Raw genomic sequence first — 18686 nt, 5'->3', positions numbered from 1 at the left:
TGCATGGGTATATGTTTTATGAAGGGTGGAGTTTAGTTTAAAGCTATATTATATATGCATGATGGGGTGCTTGCATGGGCTTATGTTGGTATGGTGTGCAAAGTATGTATCATGGGTATTTCAAAACTTGTGATGGATGTGGAAGTGAGCATGTTTTTGGTTCCTAGTTGTGTTTGTTAGCATAAAACTGAAGTGTAAAAGTTTTGATGATGTCTCAAAGTCAAGTCTCAAGTGCTCTTGTTGTAGGAAGATCTTCATGAAGACTTGTTTTTATGTTAAAGCTTTTGTAATTTAGTAGATTAATGTATAGGGTGTGATTTATATTTGATTATATGTATTGTTTGCTTTAGGTTGCACTTAAATACGTTTTGAATTAGAAAACCTCATTTTATACTCAAGATAATCGATTACCAACTTATGATAATCGATTATCAATAATCGATTATGACTTGTCATAGTCGATTATCATAAGCAATTATGAGGTTTTTCAAGCAAGTTTTTGACCGTTGTGCATTCATTGATGCATAATCAATTATCGTAACTGGATAATCGATTATTACATGCTAAATAGTTGACAACAGATTATTGGAGGTATCCTTGAGTGAGATATCTATAAATTACATTGGGACTCTCTAATATACAACATACGAAATTAGTGTATTTTGAAATTCTTATATGTTGTGTATGGTGATAAGTGTTATAGGGTTTGTGTAACCCTTGTGTTGTGGCTTTGAGAACTTGGCATGTTGGCATAGAGCGAGAACTTTCACTAGGAGTGTGATTGAGTGTTGTTGTTGTTGCTGAGTTGAAAGTTTGTCATCCTTCTGTGAAGATTCAAATGAGGTGTTCATCATTTTTGAAGATTCAAAGGAGGTGGTCATCCTTCATGAAACATTCGGAGGAGGTGTTCATCCCTTGTGGGTTGAAGGCGAAGTGAGTTTCATCTCTTGGGGTAATGATAACAGTTGAAAAACTGTTATTTTCATGCTTAAAATTGACACTAAAAGCAACCTTTATACTTAGAAACTAGCTTGAAATCATGCTTTTATTCATATTTTTAGAAATAAGAGAGCTGGACAGGTTTATGCTTGATTTCAGTGTTTTTGTGCAGGTTTTAAGGTGAATTTAGTGAAAGAAGTGAAGAAGGAGAGAGATGGAATCAGAAAAGACATCAAAAAGTGAAAAAGGAGAAGCCGCAACTGCCACTCAGCGGCAGTTTACCGCTGAGCGGCACTCGGGAGGTCCGCTGAGGGGCAAAATGGCCGCTGAGGGGAAGAACCGAGCTCACGCACTTACCGCTGAGCGGTACTTTACCGCTGAGCGGCACTATCTTTGGGCTTGGGCCTAATTTTCTGTAATTTACGAATAGTATATAAGCTTTAGGGTTTCCTAGGGTTTGTATCTTTGGCTGGAACGAAGCAAACACTCTCTCTTCCACCCCTTTGAAGGAGGATCTTGGATGCTCAGGCTACCTCTTCACCTTTTTAGGGTTTTATCTTTCATTCTTTCATTATTGTTCATCTAGGTTCACCATGAATATGGTGAACTAAACCTTGTATGTTTGTTGGGGAATCAATGTAATCTTTTGAAGCTCTCATATATGGAATTTGTGCTTGCATCTTAATCTAAGACTTATGCTTTCTTTCATCATTAGTTAGGGTTTTTTCCTCTTTGCTCAAGGCTTGCTTTGTTTAACTCATTCAATGCATGATTATTGATTTTGTCGATACGGGAACGTACGGGGAAGTCTAGATCCGGGGAATTACTCCCAATAGTATATTGGTTGTCGTTAAGCTCTTGTGCTAAAAGAACTAATTATTAGGAATGCTAGGAATTGTATGAACTCGTAATTGGGGATAGGCCTTCTTGACAAGGTAATTTAGAGAGTGGCATTAACAATGATGACTTGAATGTTGATTTCCTAAAATATATGAGAGTGGATAAGATGAAATTGACCCCCAACAACATATTCATCCATATATTCCATTGAAAGTGTTTGTATTTTGCTTTAGCCATTGATCACCCTCATGCATACATGTTTATTTTCGTCTTTTGCATATAAAATCCAATTATTTCGTTCTTAAGTCTTAGCTAATCAACAAATCACATAACTAAACTAGGCCGTGAGTCCTTTGGGAGAACGATACTTGGTCTTACCAAGTTTATTACTTGAAACGATTCGGTCATACTTGCCGATTGTAAAACAAGTTTGTGACATCATATTTTGGTGATCATAAATTTGTCCATCAGGTAACAAAAGAGGTGTTCTAACCTTTAACTTGTTTATTTTCTTTGTGATTGTAACAGTTTGTTGGTTTGTGCTAGTTAAGCGTTAATTCTCGATTGAGATTAACAACTCGATGTAGGATCTGTGTGAGCCGAACCAATATAAAAATTACTTGTGCAATTTTCTCTCTTCCTTACTCTTTAAATTTGTTTAAATTGTTTTAAGGAATTTTTTATGTTTACAAGAAAATTATTAAAAGAATGATTTGCGATAAGAAACCAATTCACTCCCTTCTTGGTTTGTTGAATGCGTTAAAAATTTTGTTGCACTACTCTGACAGTGTTCACGTTTAATGTATATATTGTGTATCTTTGTTATGTTTGGAGCCATCCTTATCATGTTTTTATGGTTTGCATGTGTGGTACATTTGTACACTCTAAATTTATAGTGTGTAGGGGTGTGTAGGGGTAACTTTTCTCTTCCTTTTAGTGGAAGATATGAGTGAGTATACGAGAGTGTTAGAAGGGTGGTTGTGGTTGTGAGTTTGTGAGTTTTTGGGTAGAGCTTAGATCCTTTTTTTAAATAGTACATAGTGGTGGTTGTGCATGAAGTTTAGTAAGAAGTTAGATTTGGGAGAGTATTCTCACCTTTCCATACAAGAAAACATGTTTTAAGCTGTCATGTCTTCATATATGTGGTAATCGATTATTTTGAGCTTAGAGGTACAAAAACACAAATTCCTCTCTGAAATAATCTATTAAATTAAGTGTTAATCTATTAATGTTAATAGATTAAATAAGTGATAATTGATTACCACACTGAAACTCAAAATAAACCTTTTACGATTTTCTTTGATTTAATTGAGACCCTTCCTAAGGTAAAAAAACATACATATATGTAGTCAAATTGAAGCTATTTGAGTCTAGTTTCCAATAAAAAGAGGAATCGTCTCATTTGGAATTTTGTACAAGGAGTTATGAGCAAAATAGTAAGAAAAGGTCAGAGTTGACAACATTCTAAACTACATGAGTACTTGGGCTTTGACGCAAAAGATGAGAGTTTATCTTACTTTTAGTGGAATTGAAGGATGGAAGAGTAGGATACCAAAAGCTAAGAGAAGAAAGGAGAGGTGTTTTAAGGTGAATGAGTTTTGGTTTTAAGTAAGTTGTGGTGTTGGATGTTGGTATTGATAACAAAAGAAAAGAAAAAAAATAAGAGAAATGAGTTAAGTAAAGGATTAGTTACATGTAGGTACATGAATTGGTATGAAACATGAGAATGAGTATATCTAAGTTGTAGGGAGAAGAAAGAAGAATAATTTTGTGAAGTAGGTTTGATGAATAATAATGGAAGAAAAGGAAAAAGTATGCATGTAGGTTATGTAGAGTTTGTAAAGAGAGGAAAATAAGTGTTTTAAATATTTGATAGTTGAAATAGAATGAAAAGGTGAAAAATGAAAAAGTTTGGGAAGAGTTAGTAATTCTGGAGATTTAGAAACTCGTGGACCCATGTGTGACCCACCCTAGTGAAAGGGTATTTTAGTTATAGGGTGTGAACGTATTAATTTCAAAGGGATGCTTCAATAAAACTATTTTAAACAACTATTGAGAATTATCGATTATTTTTTTTGGCCAACTTTTGGTCGATTTATACATGTAATTGAGAACATGTATTAGTTCGTGATTGAGCATAATTGTTTTGTTTGGCCAACTTTTGGTCGATTTATACATGTTATTGAGAACATGTATGAGTTCGAAATTAAGCACAGTTATTTCGTTTAGCCTAGTTTTGGTTGATTTAGACATGTTTTTGAGAACATGTATGAGTTCATGATTGAACACGGTTATAAGTTTTTTTGGTTTCGTATACGTAAGTTATGTTATTTGCATGAAATTTCATCAGACGTGTGAGCATTACCATACGATTATAAATTTGAGTCTCGCAAGAGAATAGAGATTTGAGTGTCACTTTCTTCTACGCGATAAGGTGAATGTCATGCTCATGACTTCGGCTCGTGATGAGTATAGTGCACCGGTATGCGTAGTATCAGTGTTTTTACTCGTTAGTCCTTGAGGAGTCAAGGGAGATAGGTCTGAAGTTGCGATGGAGGATGACTCGAATCGCCTGTTATTGAGAATAGGTTGTGATGGCGAAATGCAAGGAACGATTGGTCCACCAAAGGACAATCGACTATTATTGAGAACAGGTTATGATGACGAAAATACAAGGAAACGATATCGCTTTATGAAAGGCATGTCATGTCTGTGGTGTTGTCTCCTACGTCGAGATATGATGTTATAGTTTGTTGGTCTGTGTGTAAGGAGTTTATATTGTGTTATATAAATGATGTTATGGTTTGGTGTTCTTTGTCAACTATGGCTTTATCTAACTTCAAAACACCACAAACTCTCTCTTGCACTAAGACTTTCTTTAGCTATTCTTCTTTTCTCCTAGAAAACGTCTCTTCTCTCCTTTATCTTTTAAATTTTTGTTTTTGATTTTAAGGTAGCAATATGCACACCCTTTTTACTCTTCTCCTTTTTATCTATTTCTATTTTACCTTTATCTTTTTAATTAAAATAATTTCTCTCACTTAATCTATAAAACCACAAAGACCTCTCTTATTTTATCTTATCTATTATTTAAAATATCAACAACCACCAAATATTTCAAAGATTCGTAATCTTTCTATTTTGTTCCAAATTTTTATTTTTATTTTTTCCCTTTCTACACCTCCATAATTTAATTTTTGCACCATTTAATCAACGTAAAATGACTCATTTGCCCTTGGGTCCAAAATACAATTAAAACCAAAAGTTTACCTTAGTTCTCTTTCTTTCTAGAATTTGACCTACACATATTCAATCATAAATCACCCTTCTATCATCAACCCAATACATGATATTAGTAACAACACCCACACAAATCATCCAATTAACAACATATCAATCATATGTTCCACTTAATTAATAATAACATTAAGTAATAAACATAATACTTATAATTCTAGAAAACATATAATCATCAAACACCAATTATCCAACAATAATATCCAAGTCTCAACCACATTATTCCCTAATTACGACATTTTCCTAGGGTCTTACAGAAAAGGCTATATGTGAATAATAGCAATTAAAAGGTATTTATTTATTTATTTGAAATAAAGGATGATAAATTATGAATAATTAATTTATGTTAATTAAAGTTCATTGTTATAAGGCATTTATGGATTACCCAAAGGTGAACCATTGCTTATAATTAATGACATTAAAGTGATACGTTTGATATACTTAATAAATATGTTTATATATCTAAAGATATCATAAATGTAGACTTAAGTATGATTGATTGTCTATTAAAGTATATTTATTTTAACATCTTAGTTGTATGGATTTGTCAATTTAAGCATCACCCCAAGGTGAACTTAAATGAATGACTTATATGATTACCTATCAATTTAAGTGTTTTGTAACATCCCAATTTGGGACACCAAGATTACAAGTAAAAATTTTAAAAATTTCAAAACATAATATAATTACGGAAATCCAAATTCATTAAGTCTTTAAAATTAGCCAAAAATAATCACATTTCCAATTAATTACAAAATAAAACTCCAAATAAAATCACAAAACCCTAAGTTCTCAAACTCTCGCAATCAACTCGTCACTTTAAGCATCCCCTAGATTATCTACAACATCATTGCTCCATATAACAATGACCATCACAGGTGGAAACCACAACCACAACATGCAAAGATAACCTAACATAATAAACATCAAATCAATGATATAACATTTATATCACAGTCCTTAAGTCTTTATCACAATTCCACCACATCAAGCAACATCAAAGCATAATAAGACTATAACAAACAATGAAATAACCCCTCATAAATTCCCTTAAAGGGAATCATGACCAACCCATTGGCTTTACACCACTTGTCGAGAAAAGGCAACATGTGTTTATACCAATCATCTATATTAACATTTGTCTTCTTCTCTATTTTACCCCAAAATTCTTGTTTCACCAGAATAAGACGATTCATCCTTTTCTACCCTAGGGTCGGGTAAGACAATCATCCTTTTCTACCCCTTCGAAAGAGGAAAGGGCAGCACTCAAATCACTAGTGCAAAAACAACGTATAACGGCACGCGTTCAACATCCAACCACTGAATAGCCAACGTTAAAAATGACCAGTGGCATTTTGTAAATAAATGCAATTATTAGACGTCGTTTAGAATTGTAATTCGACGTCAATTTGTTATAAGACGCCGAATATTGAGAAGTTCAACGTCCTATTGGTTAAATTTTGCGAAAATGCTTGGCGCGAAGGTGAAAATGAATTTACATATGACATCGAATGCCCTAGAATTAGACGTCAAAAGGATATAAAACGTTGAATGCCCCAACGTTAGACATCAAAAGGTTAGTGAATTCAATAAAAATTGGAGCGGGAGATTAAAATTCATTCACTTTATCTTAGCGCGTGAGTTCCTCTTCTCTGCTCAAACTTTTCTGGAACGAAGTTTGACAACCATCACATGTAATCTTTCTTTCATTCGATACAAATGCGTGTTAATTAACTACTTAGGTATGATTTTCGTTTGTTTTGACTAATTATTTTCGTGTTCTTGTCCTTCATAGGCGCATTCTGTTTTCTCTTTCGCTAGTGGCAACACTTTATTCCGACGAACCTACCTTTTGAAGGTTAGTTTCCATTTTCATTTTGAATAACTTACTTGTTGAACTTGTTATTTTTTTTGTCTGTTGAACTTGTTTATTGTTTTTTTTGTTGAACCTATTTGTTGTTGTTATTTGATTGAACTTGTTTGTTGTTTGTTATTATTGTTTGTTGTTGATACTACACTACACGTTCATAGTTCATGCTTTATAAAATACCAAAAACTTAAATTTGTTGTTTTTCTACTTTTCAGGTCTCGTAGAGTTGTAAAAAAAGATCACAATTAATTAAAAAAAACAAAAAAAAAATGATTAACGTCATATATTGATAAGATTCCACGCTAATTTGCTTTACTGGGAATGTCGAATTGTTCTCTGTCTGACGTCAATATAACGTCTCTCGATATGACGTCGACCTCAAATTTGACGTGAAAGATCGAAAAACACTTATGTTATACGATATTTTTGTACTAGTGAATCCTCAACCCCTTCTGCCGCCCCTCAAGGACGAAAAGATTTATCTTTCTATCGTCCCGCTAAAGGAAAGGTGCCTACCCAGATTAAAGAAGTATAGACATAAGGCATTCTCATTAAAAACCACAAAAAAATATCAGAAGGGTATAAAGTCAATCCATACACATGAGTGAGTCAACATAATACTTTCCACACCTCTATATTACCTCATACACCTTATACATGATAACATCACCTATCCCTTCCCCTTAAGTACATGTTCCTAAATGTTGACATGTGTAATCTCTCTTTCTCTCCCTTATTTGACAAACATCAAAAGGGAAGGAGAGAAAGAACATCATTGCCCGACAGAGATGGAGTTAGTGAAGAATGAAGGGAGAGAAGGGGTCATGAAGAGAAATGGGAGAAATGGAAGGAAGGTTGAATAATAAGAGAGAAGGACAATGTGAAAAAAGTGGGAACAGACTAAGGCAAGGTTTGGCGGTGAAGGGTACAGGTTAGGTGGAAGACCTACTTACGTAAGGCAGGTAAGTTCTAAGTACAAGAGTAGGAAGAGATGTTGGATTATCATAGGTTCAGAATGTTGAGAGTTTGAGAACTCAAGAGTTTAAGAGGGCATGTGAGAGAGAGAGAGAGTTAGGGTTTTCGGAAGAGTGAATATGTTAAGAATGAGAAGAAAAGAGTCAAGTTAAATAGAGGGAAAAGTTAGTCATGAGAGATTTATACGTCTCATCCATTTAATGCACTTAGTACAGTTAGATTCTAGAAAGAGATATTATATCTCTTGAAGACCGAGAAATTTTAGAATAAAGTATTGGTACAAGGGATAAGAATGAGAAGAGTGGCAGAGTCAGAAAACTAAAACATGTAAAAGAAAAGCACTCAAAGCACAATATACGGTTTGGTTTTTTAAACAACATATAGACAACATTTTTCTCAAAATTCAATTGGACAAAGGAATTCAAGACAATTTATGAAATGTTTGAAAACCTTTGAATTAAACATAATTTTTCACATAAGAACACCACAATAAAATGGTGTTGCGAAAAGGTAAAATAGAGCTTTGTAAGAAATGACAAGAATAATGTTAAATGTGAATTCCACTCCTAAATGCTTTTAGGCAAAGGCAATCAATACATCTTGTTATTTACAAAATAGAGTTTACATAAGTCCCTTGCTGAAAAAGACCCCTTATGAATTATGGAAAGGATATGAAACCTAACATTTCATACTTTCATCCTTTTAGCATTCAATGTTTTATTTTAAACATAAAGGTAACTTACGAAAGTTAGACTCTAGAACCGATAAGGGTATTCTACTTGGCTATTTAGAGACGTCCTGAGCTTATGAAGTGTATAACTTTAGGACGTGAACTATGAAAGAAACCATACATGTAAAATTTAATGACTATTACTAATGACATTTAAAATTCTTTGAGAGTGTTTCTCAATTATTTTATTGAGAGTTATTGATATTAGGTAGAAACTAAGAAGGATACCGGAGGAGGTTAATACTCATTATCTAGCAAGGTATATGTAGTCATGATATTTGGAGATGTTTATACTTGTGTAACTCAGAGAGGTTTATGTATTTGTTTGTAGACAAATTTATTTTATTAGTGGACCCTCTTAAGTAAACTACTTAAGGGAGAATTGATGTAGCTTATGAAATTAGGGTGAACCAATATAAATCTTTCTTTTATGTTTGATCTATTTTCTGCTAAGTATTTTAATTTATTAAGTGATAAAAGAGTTTATAATGTATTCAATCTTCTCTTCCTATAGCCATCTAGACCAAGAACAGTATGATTCGTTCCACTTGGTCTCACCTTAACCTCACATAGAGTTGACTTAAGTCAACTTGGGTCTGAATTGAAACAACTCAACCTAAGCCTAGGTTGACTCAATTTAACTTAGGACGACTCAACTCATTTCAACCTAGGACATCCAAACTTAATTCAACACAGTTTCATTCGACTAAGTTTGACCTAGTCCAACTTGTCTCGACATAAGTTAATTGAAACTTAGCCGAACTCAATCTGCTCTTTGGCTTTGACCAATTTAAATAGGCCTAGGTTTCAAAATGATTTGGCTCAACTTGAACACACTTTAATTTTAAATTTAAAATCTAAAAAATTGTTCAATATAAATCCATCAAAATTCAATAATATATTTTGAACTTAAAATTCAAAATATGAATTTGAATTTGAGAATAATATAATTAAATGAATTTAAAATAATATAGATTTAGATAATTATGATTGAATTTAAAAATTTAAATCTTTTTATTAATTATAATTGTATATTATCATGCATATATGTAATTTTTTATCAAAAAAAATAAACAAATATTAAAGTAGAACACATGCTCAAACCCTCTCACAAAATATGTTCCAAGTAACAACTAATTTAAAATACATATATAGTAGTACCATTATATTAGTGTATATTTGAAGCTAAATGTAATTCACTCCTAATAGATAAATCGACATTATATGCCAACTAAAAACAAAGGACAAGAAGTTGAAAGTTGTTGCTTTAATTTTATTATTAGGTTCAATTTTTTTATATGGTTATTTTATCTTTTAATGTTTAATCGATATTCTTAACCTTGGAAAAGATAATTATTTTAAAATTTATAAAGCTTATCTTTTATAATTTCTCAAAATGTCACAATAAAATATAAAATATATACGATTTTTTGTATGTTAAATTTTGAAAATATTTTTTTTCAAAATTAATATAATATATTCCTGTAATTATAATATTATACATATAATTTCTTTTTATATAATTTTAATTTAAGTCTCGTTGTTATATGTTTTATTTATCTAAATTGAAAATTCTAAAAATGTTTATGTAATAAATTTATTATTTTCCTGACTCAAAACAAAAAGGTAACATAAAAGTTGTCTGCAAACATACGAAACACACGTGTCAGTCGAACTTCTTTTCTAGAATCTTTTCTTTTCTGAGCAATTTATTTTTATTCAGCTTCGAACTACCAGTATGCAGCATCACTGTCCGCTACAACGCACACTTATTCGATTTTGCCATATTCAAGCCAATCTCAAGTTTTTACATTCTTTTATTGAATCCAAAAAATGCTTTAGTTATTTTAAAATAAATATTAAGTATTGGAAAGAAAAAACAGATAGATAATTATAGGATGAAAGTAGGAAGTATCTCTTACTCGAACAATTAGGAGTTATCCCTTAATAACGTTAAAATGTAAAATATCGTAAAGTCAGTTTCACTTTCCACCGCCTGACAAGCTTAGCTGTAATAACAAAAATAAGAGAAATGAGAAGATCTATTATCTATGCAAATCAACGGTCCAGAATTTGCTTTCTATCTCCCTCTCCGTGACCTGACTGAGATTGCTTCAATTTCTACTAAGATTAACAATATAATAATATGAAAAATAAAAACAAAAGTTAATATTTATGTGTTGTCTTAAAATCACATCCTTGTTCTTGTATGTCAATCCGATCAGATTCTCAAGTCAATGGTTTTGATTTGAGGGTTCCTTCGCACACAAAGTAAGCTTCACCGGGACTCTAGTATTCTTGGCTCTACAGGTATTGTTGCATCGTTTTCTCTTTTATTATTGTGTTCACTGATAAATTGATTCCTTTTGGCACATATGATTTTTTATTATATTAGTATCAATTTTTTTTTTAATTATTGGTAATATTTTAAATCCCCATATTCTGATTATTTTTTTCTCCCTCTTTATACTTTGTTTCATTCATGGAACCTCGACAAAACCCTAGGATGAGTTAATTTTCTTGCTTTTACTCGCAGCCTAGGTTGAATTTTGAGAAACGAATTTTCTTGTTTGATGGGTACGGTGGAGGCTCCATCAAAGGTACCATCTGGGTGTTCATCGCCTTCTCCAGAGATTGATAAGAATGAGCTCAGGGAAGCTCTGTGTGCTTTGAAAAATGGGACCTCAGAAAACGGGGTTGGTTTCATTGGCCAAGGAAACCAAGGTTTGAGGGATGGTGGGGGTGTTGAAGTGGTGAAGGACAGGGTCTCCGAGACCAAGTTTTCGGATGAGATGGGTTTTTCGGAGAGAGAAAGGGAGGATGGCTGCCAAGGTTTGGCTGATTCTGAGATGAATGGGGTCTCCTCTTTGTTGAAAATGAGAGAGAGTGGTAGGAACTTGATGTTTTCTCATGGTGGTGAGAGTGATAGTACTAGGAAGTTGAACACTGAGAACGGTTCTTTTGAGGTTGGAATGGAAGGTGGGAGAGATCTGACCAAAATTGAGAATGAGGATGATCAAATTGGGAAAACTTTGTCTGTAGATGTTCAAATTGCTGATATAAGTGAAAACAAGGATGTGGAAATGGAAGATTTGGGTGGTGAAGGATGTGGTGGGTATTCTATTGGAGATTTTGTTTGGGGGAAAGTGAAGAGTCATCCCTGGTGGCCTGGCAGGATTTATGACCCTTCTGATGCTTCTGATTTAGCTTTGAAGCTGAGACAAAAGAATAGAATTCTTGTGGCGTATTTTGGAGATGGAACCTTTGCTTGGTGCCATCCTTCTCAATTGAAGCCATTTGAGGAGAACATTGAGGATATGGTGAAGCAGAGTGCCTCCCGGGCTTTTATCAATGCTGTACAGGAAGCTGTAAATGAGGTTGGAAGGCTTTTGGAATTGAAGATGAGTTCTTTATTTGCTGCGAAAGAAACTGAATTTTCTCGGCCACTGGCAGGCAATTCTGGTGTCAAAGAGAGAATTCTTATACCTGAAAATGGTACAGAGAAACTTTCCGATGTTCTCATTGATCCGGCAGAATTACTTTCTCGAGTGAAACAAATTGCAGAAATTATTTCCATTGCTAATGTTCTGGAGCTGGAAATATTGAAGGCTAGGCTTTCAGCCTTTTATCTATCAAGAGGAGGTTATAGATTACCTATGTATCAGGCACCCCAGCCAATTCCTGGACTTGAAGATAGTGTAGAGGACAATAATGTAGGCAGCAGTGAGGGTGCAGTGGAAGTACCTGTCCATGGACCATTTGAAGAGGACTACTCTACCGTGCCAATGAGCCCAAAATCTGGTGGATTGAATCCACTTGGGATTTCAGGAAATAGGTTGAACCGTAGGATTAAGCAGAAAAGCATTGCTGAAATTATGGGAGAGGACAAAGATGTCAGTGCCAAGAATAAGGAGGGAGATGCAACTCAAAAAGTGACTGTTCGAAAGAAGAGGAAAGGCACTGAGGATACAATGGTATCTAAACCTATGAAGAAGAAAAAAGAGTTGTTCCCAAATACTGATAAAAATATGGCAGGTGCCGACAATGATGGTTATAGCTGGGGCAAGGAGACCAGTGACGATGGAGCTTTAGCGCAGTTGAGGAAAAAGAAAAAGCTTTTTGGTATTGGAAAAGCTAGTAGTAGTGCAAGCCAAAAGGAAACTGATCAAGAAGGGAAGGCCAAAGGAAGCAGTGAGAAGGGTTCTCTGCCAAGAGAAAGGAAGAAAAGCAAGTACTTATCCCCTCCTTTCACTATTCCAACCAGAGACCAGAGGAAAGGAGAGATTGAAACAGAATCCCCTAAAGTTTCTGGCAAAGATCAGGTATCAGAGCCAATGACCACAGCTTCTGACAAACTTCTCGAGTCCCCTGTACCTTGGAAGTTGAATGGTGAGCCTTTTCAGGATAAATTTTCTAAGGAACTTGCAATAGAACATGACCATCCCGATAGCTCAAATTACCAAACATCAAAATACGATGAGAACAAGACTATTGATACAACAAAAGTCCAGGTTCCATTGGAGGAAGTACTACATGAAGTTCGTTGTGCAGCTATTAATCAACAAATTCCTACGGATACCAATTCTCTTGAAAGACTTGCGGATTTTATTTTTATCTACAGAAGCTGCATATTTTTCCAAGGATCCAACTACAAAGTATACAAGAAGCTTAAGCCTGGCAAGAAGAGAAAGAAGCCAGAATCTGATATCGGAATGCGGGGGAAAGATCAAATACAATCTGATCATAAATCAGCTAATAAAGATTCAGAGCCAAAGAAACGAAGAAGAAAGAATGAGACAACTTCAGGTTTTCCTAAAGAGAAGGAATCTGCTACACCTAAGGCTGGCAAGAAGGGGACTGATAAAAATGCTTCAGGCGCTGCTACCCTTTTTGCCTCATTTGAGCCAGGATCCTCTGTGCCTTCAAAATCGGATCTTGTTGCACTGTATAGTAAGTTTGGTGCTCTGAATGAAGCAGAAACAGCTTTGTTTTCTAGTGATTACACTGCTCAAGTGTTCTTCCTGAAAGCCTCTGATGCTGAAAAGGCCTTAAGCGATTCACTGAACATGAACCCCTTCGGCTCTTCCAAGGCCACTTTCAGACTCCAGTATCTTTCTTCTGGTTCCAAATCTGAAAAATCTAAGTCCAAAGCTTCTTCAACGAAGAAGAAAGAAAAAACTCCAGCCAAGCCATCTACTTCACTGTCACCAGGTAGTGAAGCATCCAAATTGAACTACATAAAGCAGAAACTTCAGGGTCTCACCTTAATTCTAGAAGCATCGGATGCTAAATCATCTGATATCAAGACAAAATTAGAGAGTGAGATGAAAGGGCTTTTGGAGGATGTGAACAAAATGGTTGAATCTTCTTCCTAAATAAGGCATGGAATACTAGCAACTATTTAGCTGGTAATCAGGGTAGGTTTATGGTATGTTATTTCCATTTAGTTGACTGTCTTTATTTGAGGATCAATTTATTTGTCTCGTTTCTGAGCCTAGTTTTATTGAAGAGGTAAAATTACTCATATCAGTTTGTTGTGTAGGATATGTAACATGTTTTATGCATAGGCTGTATAGACACCGACATCTATTTAGATTTTCTGTACCTTATGATACTGGTGAACAAACAGCTTTTAAGGATAAGAGGTATAATGTTTTCATTTCTGTAATGCGTGAAATACTTTAATTCTGGCGTATATGCAACTCTTGATGATGATTAAATAGGAGAAGAGATGGTGGAACCTTTGTGTTGAAAAAGTTCTTCCCTCTGTTGGGTTTATTCTCTCATGCAGCCTTTAATTGTGGATATCAGTGGAACGATATGGAAATAGTTCTGTAAAATTGGCATCCTGTGGGGTGCAACACCTCCTATTTGACTGATTCTCTCATGTAGCTTTTATTGTGGTTATCAATTAAACAAGAGATGTGGAAGTAGTTCTGTAAAATTGGCAATCAGGGGTTTCAACACCTCCAAAGTTCTGTGATTTGCAATATATTGTGCTCAATGCTACTACAAAATGTCATCTATTAGTTTGACTTCGAAGGAATTGTTTGACCACATACCATATCTAATTGCCATAAATGAATTCTTGTTGGCTGTTTTAGATATGGATGTGAAATGATCTTTTGTTGGGATACACTGGCAGGGTCAGCTATCAATGATGGAGAAATAGTACGAGGAATAAAATCAATAATAGTCTATCATTGAAGGGAATGATCAAACCAAAATATCAGCTCTTTGGTTTACTTCTATATGAACTGTGTCTAAATAATTATGGCAGATCTCGTTTACTTAATGTAAAATTTACTTGAACATATTTTCTTTCAATGTTTTTGATTATTTGGAGTTGTCAGCGACATTGACCAGTTCTTTATTCCCCCATCTCTACCTTTAAGGGAATGTTCTGCTTACGTGCAGTTTCTAAAAGTTAACAGCTAAACCAGAGCTCTACTCTACTGCCAACTGTAGGGAATTCATTCTCCACTTGTCCATCTCTGCAGTTTTACCGTCTTGCTCGTCTTTCACCAAAGTTTAAATTATTATCTTAGATGGAGTATTTTGGTGAATTTGTCTTTCTCCGAAGTTTATATGATTATGTTAAATATAGTATTTTTATGGATTTTAAAAGGCAAATTTATTATTATAAAAAATTTGAAATTATTAAATAAAATATTTTGTTTTGATAAATAAGTTGAGGAAAAAAGTAAGTTTCTCAGAATTTATGAGAGGGATTTGAAAGTTGTTCTTTTATTTTATTTATTTTGAAATTCATATATTTCTCATATTTATTCTTTCTTTTTGTCTTAATTTTAAAGTCGATTTTTAGAATTGTGAACTAACCTCATCCACCATGGGTTTGGATAGATTGAGTTGAATTTTTTTTTATAAGAACCAATTTTAAACTTTGATTCATTGAGAATTTGATTTACTTGGGTTAAACCTGTAGTAAGCTGAGTTGACTCATCAACTCATTTAATTTTTTTAATAAGTATTTTTTGTTGAATTAGTTATTTTACAAAATATTGAAACTCAGGTTTGTGTGATAATTTTGTTTTGTGTGAATAAAATCTTATGTTTGATTGGTCATAAATATAATTTAAGACTATTCTCCTTTATTTAGATTTGAATTAGAAATATTGTTATTTTTTTAGTTGAAAAAAAATTATAATTAAATGAGTTTAATCTACCAATCCGTGGTGGTTAGACCGAGTTTAAATTTTTTTCGGCTTACTAATAAATGAGTCGGATTGAGTATGTTCACTAAGTAATCAATCTATGGTGAGTCAAGTTAAGTTGGACTAGATGACCCATTTTGACAACAATAATTTTTTGTTTGATAAATGTTTGTTAAGATTTTTTTCTTTTTAACATTAAGAATGTTTATTTTTTGACATTAAACATGGTTATTTTTATTAACATTGATTTATATAATTTTTAGTGCTTTCTCCCACCATTGATCAGAATAATCTATCCTAAATAGTAATTAGCATTTTTTTAATTAATATTCACATAATTATTCTTTTAGTGACATCTGTTAGGATTTTTTTTATGTTAAAAAGGATGTCTTTTTCAACTCTTGTAGGTTATAATTTATGGGTTAAATATGTTTTTAATTCCTGTACTATCATGCGAATTTGTTTTTAGTCCCTCTTTCAAAGTAAGGTACATTTTAGTCCTTCTCCTTAAGGAAACTTTGATTTTAGTCCTCAAAACCTAACACCGTTAAAAATCAGCTGATGTGGCTAACGGTAAACTGACACAATTTTTTTTTCTTACACTGAGTCAGTGTTTCTGACCTTTTCTCCCTCTCTCTCTCACCTGCAACGCACCGTTCTTGCGGTTGGATTTCCACCACCGCCATTGCCGGCGAGGATTTCCATCAGCGTCGTTGCTCACAACCAAAATCGCCACAACGCCACCGCTCCACCGCCGCATCGTCGCTGGGATTGTCCTCCATCGTCATCGCACAACCTGCAACGAGGAAACAACAAACCCCATGGCAGCCATTGGCGCCGCCGAAGCACCTCTGCAAAATCGCGTCTCTTGCAGTTCAGATCCAGCACGCCTTCGAAGCAAACAGAACCCCCAAATCAGGTTCGTCCATCAACCTTTGTCGCGTCACCAGGCGCCGCTGTCACTGGAGCACCTTCAGTTTGTCTCCTTCGCCTCCATCCTCGCGTCTCAAACCCTGCAAATTAAAAACCAGAACAGCGACCGCGACACCAGGTGAAACTAGTTCACGCCGCCGTCAATCTGCTCCCATAAGCAAACCAGAATCGTGAATTCGAATTGTGAAGCAATCTACTAGGAAGCCCACCATCATCGTCAAAGTTGAGGGCTAATGAAACACCCCCTCCGTGGTCGCTTCCTCCGGCACCTTCTTCTTCAACCACCCCTTCTTTCTCTCTCTCCACCAACTTCACCTTCTCCGTCACCAACACCACCACCTCTGCCACCCCCTCCTCCACTTTCTCCTTCTTCCTCAACTTCTATTTCTTCTAATTCCACTTAGGGTAGTAAGAATCGTGGTAAGAGATTTTTGTTCGGTCTTTGTGTTGCCAGCTGGTCCTGCTTTTTTTTACCTAGTGCTTATGGTTTTGGGGTATGTTTCTTTTCTGAAGTGGCGTGGTTTAAGGAAGAAGAAAGGTTTTGGCCACTAAGGGGTTTCATGCCTCAAGGGTAATTGGGAATGAGTCTTTTGGGACAGTGAACAAGACTTTGTTTGAGTCTTTTGGGACAATAGTTGCAATAAAACGTCACCAACATAGCAGTATCTTTTCTGGTGAGAGAAGGAGAGTTTATGTTTGGTGGTAGAGGGACGAAGATGTAAGGAACGAGTCAGAGGGAGAGGGAGGGAGAAAAGTTGGGAAACATGTCAGAAAATAAAAAATACGTGGCATACCACTGTTAGCCACATCAGCTAGTTTTTAACGCCGTTAGTTTTGGAGGACTAACATCAAAGCTTCCTTAAGGAGGAGGATTAAAATGTACCTTACTTTGAAAGAGGGACTAAAAACAAATTCGCTTGATAGTATAGAGACTAAAAACATATTTAATCCATATTGGTTCAGGTTATAATTAATTATTTTATAGTTAATATTTTTAAGATTATTTCAGTATAATTCAACCAAAAATTTTCAATTGAACTTTTTAGTGATTGTTTTCAGAAGGTTGAAGTATTTAACTTCTATTTAATAGTTTTCTATCTAGTGATAATTAAAAAATTTATTCAAAGAAATATTAAAATTATAAAATGTTTCAGTGGATTTGTAGGACTGAGAGACTAACCTTTTCTGACGTGTCTTTCCTGTTTTCGAATGCTTGGATCGCATGAGTCGCTCGCCTTCCTTTAGTCTGGACCGCTCAGTTGCCTTCGGTAATGGTCGTTCGATGGACTTCAGTCTTGATCGTTCGGTCGTCTTCTTGGAAGAGGGGGAGAGTACCTGCAAAAGGCACTCTGACGCTCAAGTTAGGCGTGTGATTTGAAGAGCTTTGGCTCTTAATTGAATATTCAGTGAATGATTATCACTATTGAGTATTTGGGAGTATGAGTTGAACATGAGTAGAACGTGAGTGGAGCGTAAAAAGAACGTACCTGGCTTTTAGTCTTGGCCCTATATTTATAGGTTATCACAAACCTAATAAAATATAAACAGACTTACCTTAAACAGATTTACCTTAAAAACTGGTCGGTTGCTCATAAACAACTTTATGAATATCTTTAATCAGATATCTTTGATTATTTTATCCTCTGCTGGAATATTAGTCCAATAACTTAAATGTTCGCCCAAGTGTGGCCCAACATCATTTTACCTAGTTTGACCTGAGCGTTGTCCTAGTTTGACCTGAGCGCTGTCCCGGTTTGACCTGGTTGACGAGCGTTGTCTCGGTTTGACCTGGTTGACGAGCGCTACTACAATAGATAGACCGATCAGTCTTGGATGTCAACCGTTCGTCCTAGATATGATATTATACATAAAACTTTGAATTTTTTCTTATTTAAATAAAATATTTAAAAAGTTAAAAAATTTGAAA

At 34.6% G+C, this 18686-nt stretch overlaps 1 protein-coding gene across 3 annotated transcripts; it reads left to right on the top strand.

Annotated features, from left to right (window-relative positions):
- Positions 1-10726: 10726 nt before the first annotated feature.
- Positions 10727-14319, top strand: LOC108329234 (PWWP domain-containing protein 3). 3 transcript variants are annotated; one of them, XM_017563356.2, is made up of 2 exons: positions 10727-10961; positions 11193-14319. In XM_017563356.2, the coding sequence occupies exon 2, from the start codon at positions 11225-11227 to the stop codon at positions 14024-14026; it is 2802 nt and encodes a 933-aa protein (XP_017418845.1). In that variant the 5' UTR covers positions 10727-10961; positions 11193-11224; the 3' UTR covers positions 14027-14319. The 3 variants fall into 3 exon arrangements, with proteins under 3 accessions (XP_017418845.1, XP_017418844.1, XP_017418843.1); XM_017563355.2 differs by having other exon boundaries at positions 11157-14319; XM_017563354.2 differs by having other exon boundaries at positions 10728-10961; positions 11188-14319.
- The last annotated feature ends 4367 nt before the right edge of the window (positions 14320-18686 follow it).

Source organism: Vigna angularis, chromosome 2 (assembly GCF_016808095.1).
Source record: "Vigna angularis cultivar LongXiaoDou No.4 chromosome 2, ASM1680809v1, whole genome shotgun sequence".
Lineage (NCBI taxonomy): Eukaryota > Viridiplantae > Streptophyta > Magnoliopsida > Fabales > Fabaceae > Vigna > Vigna angularis.
Note: the sequence above shows the minus strand (reverse complement) of the source record. Positions and strands in the feature narration are given on the sequence as shown.